General features: G+C 38.0%; 1 protein-coding gene across 1 annotated transcript in view; it reads left to right on the forward strand.

The window, feature by feature from the left end:
* The window catches only part of chm (CHM Rab escort protein), a 51,285-nt gene that overhangs the window by 19,101 nt on the left and 17,086 nt on the right, over positions 1-15,098 (forward strand). The window contains exons 3-9 of the mRNA XM_058415621.1: positions 799-871; positions 965-1,095; positions 3,639-3,951; positions 5,295-5,411; positions 6,190-6,310; positions 10,269-10,491; positions 14,641-14,718. Coding sequence (XP_058271604.1) covers positions 799-871; positions 965-1,095; positions 3,639-3,951; positions 5,295-5,411; positions 6,190-6,310; positions 10,269-10,491; positions 14,641-14,718 — 1,056 coding nt within the window. The remainder of the gene's footprint in view (positions 1-798; positions 872-964; positions 1,096-3,638; positions 3,952-5,294; positions 5,412-6,189; positions 6,311-10,268; positions 10,492-14,640; positions 14,719-15,098) is intronic.

Below are 15,098 nucleotides of genomic sequence, written 5' to 3' on the forward strand. Positions count from 1 at the left end.
CAATGTCTGTGCTCATTTGCCCATCTCAATCTTTTCTTTTTATTGGCCAGCTTGAGATATGGCTTTTTCTTTGTAATCTTCCATGAAGGCCAGCATCCCAGTCTACTCTTTACTGTTGATGTTGGTGTTTGGTGGGTACTATTTAATGAAGTTGCCAGTTGAGGACCTGTGAGATGTCTTTGTCTTAAACTACACACTCTCAGGTATTTGTCCTCTTTCACAGTCCTTTTTCTGTTTTGGTTAGGACCAGTTTGTGGTGTTCTATGTAGGGAGTTGTTCACAGCATGGTAAAATATTTTAAGTTTCCTCGCAATTTCTCGCATTGAAAATGATTAACTTGGTTTAGCAAACACAACATGAGATTGAAACAGAGGACTGATGGTTGCTGATAATGGGCCTCTGTGTGACAATGTGAATCTGATGTAAATTTAATGTTTTTAAATAGATAAAAATGGGTTTTTCTTTGGAAAACTAGGAAATTTCCAAGTGATCTCAAACTTTTGAACAGCAGTGTATATACATTATTTATTTATTTTTTTAAAGACAGAGAGCAGGAAGTGACCGGGTAAATGGTCAACATATGAAAATAGATGACAGATTACATAAATGGCTCCATCATTTTTATCCAGTTGTTTCATACTGCTGTATCAGTTGTGGGGGTTTATTAGAAGTCAAATGACATGTTTAAATCAGTTCAGTTCAGTACAGAATTTTATTGTCCTTGGTGCATGAACATTATTTTGTTCTTTCTACGTTCCCTGTCAAATCTGAACAAAAAATGTCTTTTATGTCTTACAGGAGAAACTACTATGCTGGAAACTGGGCCAGTTTTACATTCAATGGCCTGCTGTCATGGATCGAGGAGTACAAGGTTTTTATTTCTTACTTCTGCAGAGACGTGGTGTTCAGGAAGTTTTTGAGGTTTTAAATGATAGTTGATACTGTTTTGGTTTGTTGACCCTAGGCTCAACAAGAACTTCCAAGCACGAAGTCAGAACAGGGATGGAATGATCAAATTGAGGATGAAGAGGAAGTTATTTTTCTCAGCTCTGTAGACTCCTCAATCTCCAATCTGGAAGTATTTTCTTATGCCAGGTATTGTTTTTTTTTTCTCTCTTTATTTTTGTCATGTCCTTTTTTTGACTCCTGAATGATTTATTTATATTAAATAGTGTATTAAAGCTCTTTATTTATTCAAATGATCAGTGTATCATTTAATCCAGTTTGTGTTTTGACTGCAGTAGTGTAACACTAGCTCATGAGAATTTGACTGGTGTATGTATTCAATTACCTTTTTAAATATGCCACTAAAAAAAGATTTTTAATTAGAACATAGTTGTCTCCAGAAACGCATGTGGTTGTGTTTGCCAGCTCTGTCTGGATCATAGCAGTCTCTCTTATTTGGACAAACAAAGCACATGTAAGTAAACTTCATGCTATGTAAACGGCATTATTGCACACAGCTCACATCATTAGACATTACCTGCCAGTTCAACCAACCACTGAATAGCTCAAGTTCCAGATACTAGGTGGTATGCTTGTTGCCATCCTTAATGCTGTGTCATTGGAGTGTGGCTTGATCAGAACAGAGGTTAAAGTGGTGCCCCAGTAGGTACTGTTGGAGGGTATGGAACATCCACTTGATGGCCATACAATCTTTTATCGTGCTGTACTTATGTTCCCTCACTGAGAGTTTTTGGCTCTCTCTCCCCCACCTGGGATGAAATGGCCAGCTCTCTGTCCAATATGTCAATTTGCAGTTAAATCCAGCTTCAAATAAAAGCAACACGTGCCTAACCAATTAAGCAGTTTGTCAGTGTCAGGCATAAGGTATGTTTCAAATTTAGACATCAAACAAAAATGGACCAAGCCACTGGCCTTGGAGGCAATTGGACTCCGTGATTACTCCCATGTCGTTTTTTGTCTTCGGGTAGTTGGCATACAGCCATGCCTGGAGGAGTCTCAGTGCGATGCTTTTTGAGGTTTCTATGACTGGGTGGAAGTGAAAACATGTTGGAAAATTTTACTTATGACATTTGTTTGTTGTGTTAAGAGAAAACCAAGGTGAATTAGTCCGCACCTTTTGTTTTACACATATATTCCCATGTCCTCCCTTTTGGAAACCACAGTTGCCAGAACCACAGGAACTAGTTTTCTGTGGCTCATTTTAGGAAATTGAAGTAGTATGTTTGAAGTGCATCACAACTATTTGCTTTCCTGACCTCATTGTCAACTTCTGTGCCTCTCTGTGTGACATCAAATGGCATTTACCACTGTGTAAGTAATTTGGAGTTTGGTATAGCTGCAAAAACTAGTACATTATCTCCCGGTAGAAATTCCCATAGCTGAGTACCTATCATACAGCTGGGAATGTCATGTTTGGGCCTGGTGCACATTCATCCTGTGTTAGGTGACTTAGGATGTAGAGCCAGCCATGCGATTATGGTAATCAGCAAGGATAAGATTTTGTGTCACTTGATATAACCAACAAATAGCACAACTTTGGGCTGATTCTGCTGACCATCAACTAGTTTCATGAAGGGTTGACCGGTGAAGCTCTCCCCACCCTCCGACTCTCTGTGAGGTAACCCCCATTGTGAATGGCCTTGGCACCGCCTCCCCAGCAAGTGCTGCACATATTTCAGACCATGTCTCACTACTGCAGGATCCATGACCATTTCACATACCAATATCTAAATATCTGGCCAAATTGTCCCAAGGACGAGGACTAACTGTTATAAATATATATGTTACAAGGTTGGAATCTCAACATGTAATATGTCTTTTTGACAAGCTAAGCTTAGAAATGTTATCCCATTTAAAAATGTAATTGCTAGTTGCTGCCAAACAGAGGCAGCTTGGTGGTGCTGGGGCTTGAATCCCAACCTTTTGATTAACAGCCTTAACCACTTGAGCTACCATTAGCATTAAGGTTATCTTGCCTCAAAAACATAATAACTTATAAAACTTATGAAATAACCTTTTTTCCCCTTAAATATCAATGTAAGTCATATATGCCCTGATCACTACTTACAAGCGATGGCCTACTGGCTAGCAAATAAGTTGTTATAAATATTTGAAGAACATTTAAAAAAAAAAAAAAGAATGATAGTACAATCATATTTCTGTCTCTTCACACTACGGTTTTGAAAATATTGTTGATCATCTCCTGGCAGAATTTTATGTTTTGATGATTCGTCCTGTTCTGGTCTTGTATCCATCAAATTAACTGCTATGCTATACGTATATTCTTTTTCAGTGCATTTTGGCCATGCATTTCTACACATTCTACGAAAGGAAATTCTTGAACATACAGTATCAGATCATGGTTCTCAAGCCATTTCAAACTGATTTCCTTTTTACTTCAACATTATTAGGATGTCAATGCACCTAAAATGCTATTCTGTTAAACATGTAAAAGGTTTCATTCATTTGGTGACAGCATGCCCATTATAAGAGCAGTGTTTACAGATTTATGAATGACTTGCTTTAGAAAAGGTCATCGAAAATAATGTTTCTTAGATCTTGACACTTGACCCAGGCAAATTTAGTGACTCACTGTTGAGTTTCAGATGATCATAAATAAATGTATTTTAGTTTCAACTTGATTGTGTAGCAATATGTTCTGTCACCTATAGTGAAGACTCTGAGGATGATGAGCAGCCAAAGGCTCCTCAAATGGACAAAGCAGCTGAGGAGACGAATAGCTGCCATACAGAAGCTCAAGACACGGATTCTTTCGATTCTTGTACACAAAGTGATTCTGACCCACACAATCCAGAGGGGAATGAGCAAACATCTAAGATCCAAGACACCTGCCAATCAGAGGAGGACAAAAAAGATCAGCAGCCAATAAGAAGCCCAGAGCAACCATTAGAGGTCAAAAAGAAAATAACCTATGCTAAGCTACTGAAGGAGGGGCGTAGATTTAACATTGATCTTGTGTCTAAGGTGAGTCTTGGGTCCATTTAATCACTGAAATACTGTATACAGTTAATAGTTTGATTTATGTATGTATCTGTTAATAATGTAATACAAGATGCATAACTCATAGTTTGAGTACTGGACACATCGTACACAAAGACTTTTCACTGTAAAGAAAAGTTTTGCACTGAACCTTTTTTTCTGATCTTCTGCCATCTTTTACCAAGGCCCTTAGAGTCAAACTATTGAGTCTATGTGAGTGAGAAAAGGGGAGTCTTCATATGTTTTGCAGCAATAGGCTATGAAAAGTAGATGCACTATTTTACATCTAAAAGAGATGTAATTAAATTTAGAAAGCAATTTATTGTCCAAAATTAATTTTTACAAAATTTTATTTGTGTTTCTGCTTAGTCATGTTGATATACTGTACAGTTGAAGTCATTTTTCAAGTTTCAGGTTTCTGCAAAATGTTTAACAGAATTAAGAGGGATCTTTATGCATCACAGTTTTTTTTTTGTTGTTGTCGTTCTTCTCAGAATAAGCTGTTTCACATAACAGATCTTTACAGTTCACAAGACAAACTTACACGAATTTACACAAATGAAGCAGGTCAAAAGTTTACATACGCTTGATTCTGAATACTGTGTGTTGTTACCTGGATGATCAGCAAATGTTTTTATGTTTAAGTATAGCTCTTTACGAGTCCCTTGTTTGTCCTGAGCAGTTAAACTGCCCACAGTACTTCAGAAAAGTCTTCCAGGTCTCTTTTCCCGCATCTTCTACATATTTAATGCCTTTCCAGCAGAAGCTATATGATTTTATATAATCCATCTTTTCACAGTGAGGATAACTGAGGGACTTCTACACAATTATTACTAAAAGTGCAAACATTTAAAGATGCTCAAAGAAGGCAACATGATACATTAAGAGACAGGGGGTGTAAACATTTGAGCAGGATGATCAGTGTAAGTTATTATTTTGTTTAAAGATCATATTTTTTTTGTTTAGTTCTTCCCTTCAGAAGCTACATGAAATATTTACATATTTCCCAGAACACACAATTATTGGTGCAAACACAATTATTTGTGCCCTGAATAACCTCACACACAATTTCACATCTGTTATGTTAAATAGCTTATTCAGGGCAGATCTTACGATTATAGGACAAACTATTCGATTGTGTGCATCAGAAGCCCAGTGTTGTATAATTATTAATATTATAAATGATTAATATGTTTTAGTCTGCTGTAGTTAGACATGGCAGTTCTATCACCTTAAATTCAAAAAATGCTCGCACACACACACACACACACACACAAATTTGATCATTGCATATATTGTAATGAGAATTTGATGCTTTCATCTTACAGCTGCTGTATTCCCGTGGCTTACTGGTGGACCTTCTCATCAAGTCCAATGTCAGCCGTTATGCTGAGTTTAAAAACGTCAGTTGCATCCTCACCTATCATAATGGCAAAGTGGAGCAGGTAAGCTGGAAAAGAATGTGCACTAATAGTACTTGAATGTATATTCCCTCTTTATTATTGATGGGTAATATTAGTTTGAAGATGCGCTCTGAAACATGAGTCTTTGCCCATTGTAGAAAATCTCTATTTTTGCACATTGTTTAAGTCTATAATAAAAGCTATTAATTTTGTATGATCCTGAACATTGTAGCCACCATTCATTTTGAGATTTTGAGATACTTAGCTTAATGTGTTTTGATGAGCAAAATCATCATTTTCTGAAATGAAATAAGAAAGAAAATAATGTTTGAATGCTTAGGTATGGTTAGAAAGTATAGACATGTCTTCATTTATGTTCAGCATAGTCACTAGTGTTCCAGTATTTCTGATCCAGATAATCACCTGATATTTTGCATATAACCTCTGCTGAATTTCAACTTTTCTAATTTTATTTGACCAAAAATAATAATAATTTGTAGTATTTTTTTTGTTTATTTATCAGTGTGTAGAAATATAATGCAAAAAAGGCAAAGAAGGGGAAAGGGAAACAGAGTGAAGTAGAATAAGAAAGTAAAGGATAGTGAGCAAATGTCACTGAAACACTCATGTATTTGAGTGGCATTTGCTCAGTCTCCTTTACTTTCTTATTCTACTTCACTCTCTCTTTCCCCTTCTTTCCTTCTTATACTCTGTCACTCCATAAATGTTTCTTTTGTACTGATCATCTTTCACTCAGCTTTATATGTTGACTCATAGCTTTACTTGTCTTCTCTCCAAATAACCAACACGCCTCCCAAAGGTCCCGTGTTCCCGTGCTGATGTATTTGGCAGTAAGCAGCTGACTGTAGTGGAAAAACGTATGCTGATGAAATTCCTTACTTTCTGCCTGGATTTTGAGCAACACCAAGAGGAATTCCAAGGTATGACTGCCTTTTCTTTTTAACAATATCTGTCCTTCATGTTTGTATAGTTGAGTGCAAAAAAAAAAAAAAATTCAAATGAATTGAGTCTGGGAACAATACAAAATTTCAGCAGATTTACTATTTGCTTTTTATTTTTTGTATTATATATATATATATATATATATATATATATATATATATATATATATATATATAATTCACAACTGGTGTTTGATCAATTAGAATTGGTATTTAAACACTCCTCTTCATCATGCTGTTCACATTTTGACATCATGAGACCAAGACGACACCTAACAATTGATCAACAGTACCTCACCATTGCGAGGCTTCAAACAGGATGTTCTCAGAGGGAAGTGGCCACTGAGCTTAGTGTGTCACAGAGAGTCATCAGCAGGTTGCGACAGAGATACAGAGCGACTGGAAGAGTCACAGAAAGGCATAGAAGTGGACGTCCTTTGGCCACATCCCACATTGATGACCGCTTCATTGTGAACAGTGCCTTACGGAACCGGATGATGAATGCCACTCAACTCCAGGCACATTTAATGGAGGTGAGAGGCACCCAAGTGTCACGTCAGACCATTCGAAACCGTTTACATCAGCATGGTCTGCGTGCTAGATGACCTGCATGGACCAGGGAGCATTTGCACTGGACAAGGGACCAATGGGCCTCAGTGCTGTTCTCTGATGAATGTCGATTCACGTTGAGCAGAAATGATGGTCACCAACGATGTTGAAGACGTCAAGGAGAGCGCTATGCATCAGCCACTGTTGTCACCAGGCGAGCTTTTGGTGGTGGTGGTGTTAGTGTTACAGTCTGGGCAGGTGTGTCTACTCAATATAGAACTGCCCTACATCTTGTGAATGGTACAGTGACAAGCCAATACTACCTGAATAACATCATTAATCCAGTCATTGTGCCCCTGCATGAACAACACAGGACTAATTTCATCTTCATGGACAACAATGCTCCAGCTCATCGAGGTCACATCATTAGGGAACAGCTGTTGCAGGCTGGGGTACATCAAATGGAGTGGCCTGCAGACCTGAATCCTATAGAAAACCTATGGGATCAGCTGAGTCGCCATGTAGAGGCTCGTAACCCTGCACCCCAGAACCTCAATGACCTGAGGGCCGCCCTTCAAGAAGAGTGGAATGCCATGCCTCAGCAGACAATAAGTCGACTAGTGAACAGTGTGAGATGTCGTTGTCAAGCTGTAATTGATGGTCAAGGGCACATGACAAATTATTGAGACATTAACATTTTTTGTTGTGGTATACCCACCACTGTTGTTGGCTTTTGTTTCAATAAGTTGTTTGAGATGAGGAAATCACCATTGCATGCTTCTACTTAAATACCCTACTTTCATGATATAATATCAATATAGCGTGAACTTTTTACATTTTCCGTAAATTTCACCCAAAAGCCAAATATCCTTAACTTTTTGTGAGTGGTGTGTATATATATATTACATACACACCTGTCTGTCACACCCATTTATGGACCTTCCTACAAACTGTTGACAAAAAGTCAAAAGACACACACAATTGCATATGATGATATCATGCAATTGCATTACAATTTCCCTTAAATAGACAAAGGGCTTAGCCCAAATGTGTTTTAGCTTGACAGTGCGAGGTCCAAAGACATGGACAAGAATTGAGTCGAGGTGCTGACCTCAACCCTACTGAACACCTGTGAATGAGTTTATTATTAAATATTAGCATATATATGGAATTCAGCACTTTGGGTTATGCTTTTAATCCCAGCCATCCAAATATAAAACATGTCATTAGCCAAGGTTATGCAATATGCAAGTTCACTTCCAGAACAAAAATCTACAAATAATTTACTCATCCCCTCGTCATCCAAGATGTTCATGTCTTTCTTTCTTCAGTCGTATAGAAATGATGTTTTTGAGGAAAACATTTCAGAATTTTTCTCCGTATAGTGGACTTCAGTGGTGCTTATGAGTTTGAACTTCCAAAATGCATTTAAAATGCAGCTTCAAAGAGCTCTGAACAATCCCAGGCGAGGAAGAAGGGTCTTATCTAGCTAACCGATCAGTCATTTTCTTAGAAAAATTAAAAATTGTATACATTTCAACCACAAAAGCTCTGGGATGCGCGTCCGCGACACGGCGTATCACGTAATCCTGCCAAAAGGTCACGCGTAATGTAGGCAGAACACTACAGACCCAGTGTTTACTAACGAACGTGCAAAGACCAAGGAAGTGCAAATAAGTCAAACGCTTTTTACTAACAAAACGGTACATATAACTGTCATTCCACAGGCAACAACTTCGGAGCGCTCCTCTTTCTCCACACTTTGTAAACACTGGGTCTGTAGTTCCGCCTATGTCACGCGAGACCTTCTGACGTGATTACTGGGGATGCCACAATACTCAATATAATATTGAACCGTTCGGTACGACTTCCACGGTTCAATACGCATATTTCTTTAAAACAATAATAACCAGGCGTTTAAAAAAAAAATTCCCTTCATGCGCTCTATTCCTCTCTGTACCTCCTGTGTGTATTTGCCTGCACTGTATGTCTACGCGCTGAGACAGACACGCCTCCCTGCGAGTAAATATCCAGTCAGTGAGCGCTAAAGTTAGGGGCGGTGACCATGCTTGAGATGCTGGTGTCAGATTTCATTCTAACCCTGGAGAGCGCGGTGAAGTGAGACAGAAACACGAGGAAGTAGCGCCGTGATTCAGATCTGTGGTCTGGGGACATTTGTTGTTGACCATGATGCCGATGAAACAAAAACGGTAAACAAAAAATGACTGTGTTTAAGCACTGTTCCACACGAGTTAGATACTGACATGGAAATACTTCCAACATGACCACATCTACAGCTCCATCACCCCGCGATATCACTGTGTGGAAGCAGGAGCCTTTTTCCCGACCTCTACGAAAAAAACGTGCAAAAAAAAATTGAAAACGCTTTAAAGCACAAAGTCTTTCTCTAATAACAGAGAGTTGGACCTCGGGGGTAACAGAGAGTTATCTCACTGTGACTGGTCATTACAGAGCGGATTGGGAATAAAGAGCGCCGTCCTCCAAACCTCTCTCCTGTAATAGTCATATAAGCGCTAATTTTTATATCTCACTATTTTCAGTACACTTCCATTGTGTTAGTTGATTTTTGCATTTAAGTAAAATGAAGAGAATTGCAACTAAAACCATTTTTTTTCCCTCTTAACATACATAACGTTCCTGTCACCTAAACAAAGAATGATGGAAAAAACCCTTTAATTTGCCAAGCCATCCGAACCGAAAACCGTGGGTAAAAACCGCGGTACGTATTGAACCGTGGGTTAACTGTATTGTTGCATCCCTAGTGATTACATAGTACATAGCGTCATGGATATGCATCCCACAGCTAGCGCTAGATGAACTTTTGTGGTTAAAAAATATGGAATTTTTGAGTTTTCTAAGAAAATGACTGATCGGTTAGCTAGATAAGACCCTTTTTCCTCGCCTGGGATTGTTCAGAGCTCTTTGAAGCTGCATTTAAACTGCATTTTGGAAGTTCAAACTCATAGGCACCACTGAAGTCCACTATATGATGAAAAATCCTGAAATGTTTTCCTCAAAAAAACATAATTTCTTTACGACTGAAGAAAGAAAGACATGAACATATTGGATGATAAGGGGATGAGTTATTTGTAGATTTTTGTTCTGGAAGTGAACTTCTCCTTTAACTGTGAACTGCATTTGAATGAGCCTTATCAATTAGATTGAAGGAGGCATTGCTGTCAGAGCCATGCTGTTTTATAAAATGGATTAACACCCTGAGAATTCAACAACATTGTGGTATAAATATAAATACATATCTGTTTCATATCTGTTTAAGCAAACAGAAGCTGTAATGATGTATGTAAATGTAGAGTTTAAATTGCTTGGTGTTAATAGATGACATAAAAATACTAATCTATTTCTTCAGATTTCACAGATATGCCATTTTCGGAGTTTCTTAAACGTAAAAACCTGACAGAGAACCTGCAGCATTTTATTTTGCACTCCATTGCCATGGTGAGTCAAGATGCTCCAACCAACACTGGACTGAAGGCTACGCAGCACTTCTTGCGTTGCCTAGGTCGCTATGGAAATACACCCTTCCTGTTCCCTCTTTACGGCCTAGGTGAAATCCCACAGTGCTTTTGCAGGTGAGGCAACCTCTTTGGCTTTAAGATAATTCAGATGTATAAGTTGACTCAGACATTTGTTTTTTTGGGTTAGGATTCAGATGCCTTAAATTATAAAAATTCATGCCACCATCAAATTTGGACTCAATTTGGGAAATATGTTGATGATCATAACTTTTGAACCATCTGTCCAAAATTTTAAAAGCCAGGCACCCCTGGGTTCTGTGGTTGAGATCATTTCAACTCTATGATGTCAGTTTACAGTATGCCTAATAAGATTTTCTGTGATCTTGAATTTTGTCAAAAACATGCTAATACTCCTAGAAGATTTTGTCTAACTGTTACCCGATTTGACACACATCATCTTCAGTGTAAGACACAAGTTAGCAAAAGAATTTTAAACACTCCAAACAGTTTGTTTATAATAGGCCAACAAATCAGACCACAAAGCTCCTATACAGGATGTGATTCTGCATCTTCGCAACAACAGTGGCACAGAACCTGGTAGGCATTTCCACGACCATGACCTGAGTGATTTGCCACAGATTTTGTGACATTGCCACCTACTGGTCAAAAGTGAATATTCAGAATTAAATGTTTGGGGGTTTTTTTCAGATAGGTCTTAAAAGAATTGAACCGTTCTGTAAAGTGCTATATATAAATAAAACAAAATAGGTGGGTGTAGCTCAGCGATGCATCTACTTATCATTATGAAATTTGATATCTTGGTATCTGCAGAACCACACCCTGAATGTACCTTAGACGTTTTGTGGTCATTATAATTTCCTGGATTATGCTGAAGTGAACAGATACCAACATCTGTAATTCAAGTCTACTTCCAGTCGACCAACTTGGATTTTTTCAAAAACTGTAATTGTGAGATTTCTAAATGATGTACATCAGATTTGGCATACATCTTCAGATCAACCTGGACATATGTTAACTGACACCTCAAAGTAGCAACAGACAACACCACAGAGCACAGCAGTAGAGGTATCTGCAGCAGCAATGCCACCCTGCTGCATATTTTTTTCTTCTGAACCTTTCTTCTAACAGACAGGTTTCCACCACCGTTCTCCAAATCATACACATCATGAGTGAATCTAAATGAATCTCTTTGATGTTTCGTTAAAGTTAGTGCTCTGCTTATGATTTGTGATTGCTTAGGCAGCAATTGTATTGTGTCTGTGAATGTGCAACTTGCCAAATGTTAAGCTTGCCAAATGTGGGTGCTTGGCCCCCCCAAATGCTGCTTGCAGTTGTATTATAATCCTAATTATAATTGTATAGATTGGCAGAATTTAATACTATGTGGATACTCACACTTGGGGGTATTTTGTAAATCATCATCTTTAGGCTCAGTTTCTCTCTAAAATGTGCCTGAAACCCAAAACACTATATTAAATGCACTTAAATTTGCACTGTTATTTCATTTGTGCACCTAATGTTCCTTCTCCCACATGGGTCTCAACTATAACTCACACTTGATGGCTTTCTTTTTTCTCTTTTGATGTACTACTCCTCTCCCTCAAAATCTTTTCTCTGTAAATGTCATAACATCCTCTAATGAAGGCACAGAAGCCACACTCTTCTAACACAGACAGAAGTACATTCATATTTAACAGTAATTTAATAGAAGGTCAGTATTAGCCTTTCATGGACACTTGGGGGAAGGCTCAGACTTGGGTGTAATTGTCAGGTGTCCACATACTTTTGGTCATAGTCTGCCTGTACATATACACCAGTGATAAATGTGGGCCATGGATTATTATGCTAAAAATCACAGAGGCAATAGATTGGTTTGACAATTTCTAGCCATAATTCATACCAAGGCATAATTCCAACACAAATCATTGCAGAAAAAAAAAAAAAGGTTAAATTTAGTCTACCTGTCCAGGCATTTCCCCCAGATAAGAGCAGTCCAGTTTGGGCAGAAAAACGGCCCAATCTGGCTGTACTGGCAGGACACAGAAGAGAAGGCGGAGTTATCCATCACACTGATACCTGCTTGCACATGATGGATGGACAGACGACGGCATGAACTCAATAAAGCTCCCTCTCTCTCAGGTTATTCACAGATCAGTGAACAGCCACCGCTAATAAAGTGATGAAATGTTTTGTCATCCTTGCGTGCATTATCCTTCAAATTTTGACAGCAGTGCCTTTTTTGTTTCTAAATAACCTCGGGCACTCCTGCCATTTCCCAGATTGATGGGAAGGGGAAATACGCTAATTGAAGGCAGTGACTGTCTTTCTAGCATCAGCAAAGATTATAATCTTTGTTGATAGTGTTTGGTGAGAGTTGTTCCTTTTTTTTTTTTTTATGAATTATCAGGCAACCACTAGCCTTCCAATTTAGTGCACAGTACCTTACCTTACAGGCATTTTGATGTTAGCAGGAAACCTGACGGGTGAGCAGTAATTCTTTTGTTTTAGTGTCTTTTTTACTGGCAAGATAATGTACTGTTGACCCTCACAAGTTAAAACACCTTGATCGAGATATTATTATAACAGGGAATGGTCCTTATTCATAAATATTTTGTATTAAATTATTTAAAATATTGCAATGAATTGCAATAAAATAAATTTGGTAAAATAAATATATACATTTACTCTGTAGCTTTTTTAATTTAAAAACTATTATTTGTATTGTTTAAAAGCCAGTGGGTATACTAATTTATTATCAGTTTCTCATATCATCCCATCAAATTTCCAGGGATTAAAAAGGCAGTCACCATCCTTACAAAGCCGTATTCAATTTATTTTGGGTTTGGGTATAATGCCTGCAGCCTATTTGTGCAGCCTGTTACATTACCTTTTAATTACAGAAATAACTAGTTGGAGGCAATTGTTTAGTGGAGTTATGTGGGGAGGGGGAGAGTGTAGATGAAGAGATGTGGGGAGCTGTCAAAGATTTATTTTGGATGTGACCTTCTCCACACTTGCTGCAGCTGTAATCAGTGGAATTAATAGCATAATCAAATTATACACAAACTCATAAATCATCTGTGAGTGTGCTGTCAGTGTGTCTAGCTATTAATGGCCCTCATTGTTTTGCTCACATATTAAAAAAATCACATCCTCAGATCCCACCTTGATAGGAACTGAAATACCATTTAGAGGCTGTAAAGAATGGGTGCCTGGGTGAGGGTACCGGATTATGTTGGGAAATGATTTTGTGGGCTAAGTGCTTGGACACCAGGGAAAGGGGAGGGGTCAGGTGTTGGCAACATCATCAGCTGGCATAGTCCAGTTGGTTATCCTTAGGACCATCATCATGACTGACAGTGGGGCATTAATTAGAGTAATATCAGCATAAACATCTGTCAGTTAGGTTTAATAGCGTCCATGAGCCTCCCGCCCTCTAATTCTGTGGTTATCAGTGGAGGATTTGAACTAGGCCCAGATGATTGCTGATATGTTCTGTCTATTTTTAGATTTATTTATTGGGACAGGGACATTTTCATAGAATTTTGATCCAATGTTCATGGATTATATGGAGAGAAAAGGGGTTCTCTTTGGATATGTTCTCTTATGGGTTGTGAAATGGAACCTGACACCATGTATGTACAATGCCTTTTACACATACTGAGCCATCTAAAGTAGAAATGTGACAATAATGACATTTCTGTGCCTCCGCCAGTAGGTGATGTTATGTTTTCAGGTTATCCATCTGTTTGGCCAGCAAGAATGTGTACTAGCTTGTTTGTAGGATTTATATGGAATTATCATTGTAACCAGCAGATGAACTCATTAGATTTTGGAATTGATCGAAACAGAGTCGAGGCTAAATGTTCATGTAAAATATCAGTTAGATTTTTAATAATTTCCTGTTTGTCAGCCAAAGACAAACCTGCAAGTTCATGCTAAAGAACTAAAAGCCCACTGATATTCTGGTTTTTATTCTATAACCTTCTACCTGTTATATTATAAAGGTATTACTAACAAGAAGAACTAGACTTTTTGGAAGTGGTGTCCTCCCCACTGACACTGTTGGCCTCCAATACTTGTTTTATTCTGCTGCTTATTAACCTTATTAACCCCTTTACTACTCAGAAATCTGATCCATGTTTAATGATATTCAGTGCAATTTAGAATTTTTGCTTGAGTGATTAACTTAGAAAACAGTGTATCTGTGTCTGAAAAGTGTTTTTCTGCCTTATTTTACAGAATGTGTGCTGTTTTTGGGGGCATTTATTGTCTGCGGCATTCTGTGCATTGCCTAGTTGTGGATAAGGAGTCTGGCAAGTAAGTATTTCATCAATGATTGACAAGCTACACCAAATAGATTCTAACAAAAATACCAATACAAAAATAATTGATTTTACAATGAACTTTAACTTCAAGACGATACATGAGTGTGAATTGGTGCTGGAGTGGGAAGGGTTAAAAATATAGATATAGAATTAATTAATTTTCGGGGAGAAAGCAGTGTGCAGCCCTGAAGCATCTTAGTTCAGAAGACTAATCACAAGCCCTGCCACTTGGGCCGGCATTGAGTGATGCAGATTTTTCCTTGTGGCCTTACCTCCACTAATTGATTTTCATCTGAAGACAAAAACACCCTCTGTTACTGCCTCTTAAAAATGAGAGTTTGCATCTCCTTTGATTAATCTGTTCTTGTAATG

Source organism: Hemibagrus wyckioides, linkage group LG18 (genome assembly GCF_019097595.1).
Source record: "Hemibagrus wyckioides isolate EC202008001 linkage group LG18, SWU_Hwy_1.0, whole genome shotgun sequence".
Lineage (NCBI taxonomy): Eukaryota > Metazoa > Chordata > Actinopteri > Siluriformes > Bagridae > Hemibagrus > Hemibagrus wyckioides.